We start from the raw sequence: 2579 nt of genomic DNA on the forward strand, positions 1-2579 counted from the left end.
CACAGATCTATATAACAATATATCTTTATACACAGATCTCTATAACAATATCTCTTTATACACATATCACTTTATACACAGATCTATATAACAATATCTCTTTATACACAGATCACTTTATACACAGATCTCTATAACAATATCTCTATATACACAGATCTCTATAACAATATCTCTTTATACACAGATCTATATAACAATATCTCTTTATACACAGATCACATATGCTGTACACATACTGTACACATACTACATGCATACTGTACACATACTATGCACATACTACATGCATACTGTACACATACTATGCACATACTACATGCATACTGTACACATACTACTTGAGTGATTCTGTCTTCTGGTTGATGGGGTCTGAATCACTAGCACTGGGTTCTGCCTGGTGGGGAGCACTGGGTTCTGCCTGGTGGGGAGCACTGGGTTCTGCCTGGTGGGGGAGCACTGGGTTCTGCCTGGTGGGGGAGCACTGGGTTCTGCCTGGTGGGGGAGCACTGGGTTCTGCCTGGTGGGGAGCACTGGGTTCTGCCTGGTGGGGAGCACTGGGTTCTGCCTGGTGGGGAAGCACTGGGTTCTGCCTGGTGGGGAGCACTGGGTTCTGCCTGGTGGGGAGCACTGGGTTCTGCCTGGTGGGGAGCACTGGGTTCTGCCTGGTGGGGGAGCACTGGGTTCTGCCTGGTGGGGAGCACTGGGTTCTGCCTGGTGGGGAGCACTGGGTTCTGCCTGGTGGGGGAGCACTGGGTTCTGCCTGGTGGGGGAGCACTGGGTTCTGCCTGGTGGGGAAGCACTGGGTTCTGCCTGGTGGGGAGCACTGGGTTCTGCCTGGTGGGGAGCACTGGGTTCTGCCTGGTGGGGAGCACTGGGTTCTGCCTGGTGGGGAGCACTGGGTTCTGCCTGGTGGGGAGCACTGGGTTCTGCCTGGTGGGGGGGAGCACTGGGTTCTGCCTGGTGGGGAGCACTGGGTTCTGCCTGGTGGGGAGCACTGGGTTCTGCCTGGTGGGGAGCACTGGGTTCTGCCTGGTGGGGAGCACTGGGTTCTGCCTGGTGGGGAGCACTGGGGAGGGGAGCACTGGGTTCTGCCTGGTGGGGAGCACTGGGTTCTGCCTGGTGGGGAGCACTGGGTTCTGTCTGGTGGGGAGCACTGGGTTCTGCCTGGTGGGGGAGCACTGGGTTCTGCCTGGTGGGGGAGCACTGGGTTCTGCCTGGTGGGGGAGCACTGGGTTCTGCCTGGTGGGGGAGCACTGGGTTCTGCCTGGTGGGGAGCACTGGGTTCTGCCTGGTGGGGAGCACTGGGTTCTGCCTGGTGGGGAGCACTGGGTTCTGCCTGGTGGGGAGCACTGGGTTCTGTCTGGTGGGGAGCACTGGGTTCTGCCTGGTGGGGAGCACTGGGTTCTGCCTGGTGGGGAGCACTGGGTTCTGCCTGGTGGGGAGCACTGGGTTCTGCCTGGTGGGGGGGAGCACTGGGTTCTGCCTGGTGGGGGAGCACTGGGTTCTGCCTGGTGGGGAAGCACTGGGTTCTGCCTGGTGGGGGAGCACTGGGTTCTGCCTGGTGGGGGAGCACTGGGTTCTGCCTGGTGGGGAGCACTGGGTTCTGCCTGGTGGGGGAGCACTGGGTTCTGCCTGGTGGGGAGCACTGGGTTCTGCCTGGTGGGGAGCACTGGGTTCTGCCTGGTGGGGAAGCACTGGGTTCTGCCTGGTGGGGAGCACTGGGTTCTGCCTGGTGGGGGAGCACTGGGTTCTGTCTGGTGGGGAAGCACTGGGTTCTGCCTGGTGGGGAAGCACTGGGTTCTGCCTGGTGGTGGAGCACTGGGTTCTGTCTGGTGGGGAAGCACTGGGTTCTGCCTGGTGGGGAGCACTGGGTTCTGCCTGGTGGGGAGCACTGGGTTCTGCCTGGTGGGGGAGTACTGGGTTCTGCCTGGTGGGGGAGCACTGGGTTCTGCCTGGTGGGGGAGCACTGGGGTCTGCCTGGTGGGGGAGCACTGGGTTCTGAGAAAGAGGAGCAGTAAGACGAAGAGGGACGGAAACATCAGCATGTCATTGTGAATCTTCTGACAAGCACTTCCTGAAAAGCTGCAAATAGCTAGATAGCCTAAGCCTACGATGTTTACAATGCAACGCCAACTCTGCACCTCACTTCCTGTAAAGTAACGCCCCTCTGTACACACCATGTCATTGTGAATCTTCTGATGATCACTTCCTGAAAAGCTGCAAATAGCTAGGTAGCCTAAGCCTACGATGTTTACAATGCAACGCCAACTCTGCACCTCACTTCCTGTAAAGTAACACCCCTCTGCACCTCACTTCCTGTAAAGTAACGCCCCTCTGTACACACCATGTCATTTCAACGTGGATAATTGAGTAATATTTAGTTGAGACGTTGATCAATGAGATTTACAACCTATATATTCACCAATTTGAAACGATACCAAAAATGAGTTGAAATTCCAATGTGTTATCATTAGGCTTTCAACCATCTAACAGCACAACCAAATTCCAATGGAAAAACAATGTCTGATTTTTGGTTTAGTTGTCACCCAAATGTCTATCACATGTCGCTTTCAACC

General features: G+C 55.6%; 1 protein-coding gene across 1 annotated transcript; it reads right to left on the bottom strand.

Annotated features, from left to right (window-relative positions):
• Nucleotides 1-337: 337 nt before the first annotated feature.
• On the bottom strand, nt 338-2183 carry LOC124045400 (extensin-like). Its single transcript, XM_046364696.1, has 2 exons — nt 2150-2183; nt 338-2001 (listed from the first exon to the last, which is right to left on the bottom strand). The coding sequence occupies exons 1-2, from the start codon at nt 2181-2183 to the stop codon at nt 338-340; spliced, it is 1698 nt and encodes a 565-aa protein (XP_046220652.1).
• Between the last annotated feature and the right edge of the window lie 396 nt (nt 2184-2579).

The sequence above is a fragment of the Oncorhynchus gorbuscha genome, linkage group LG10, assembly GCF_021184085.1.
Source record: "Oncorhynchus gorbuscha isolate QuinsamMale2020 ecotype Even-year linkage group LG10, OgorEven_v1.0, whole genome shotgun sequence".
NCBI lineage: Eukaryota > Metazoa > Chordata > Actinopteri > Salmoniformes > Salmonidae > Oncorhynchus > Oncorhynchus gorbuscha.

Excerpts from the sequence above, each read along its gene's own strand:
- LOC124045400 (XM_046364696.1), bottom strand. The coding sequence starts at position 2,183 with ATGGTGTGTACAGAGGGGCGTTACTTTACAGGAA. Across the intron at positions 2,002-2,149 it reads GGGGCGTTACTTTACAGGAA|AACCCAGTGCTCCCCCACCA; the intron begins GTGAGGTGCAGA and ends CCTCTTTCTCAG.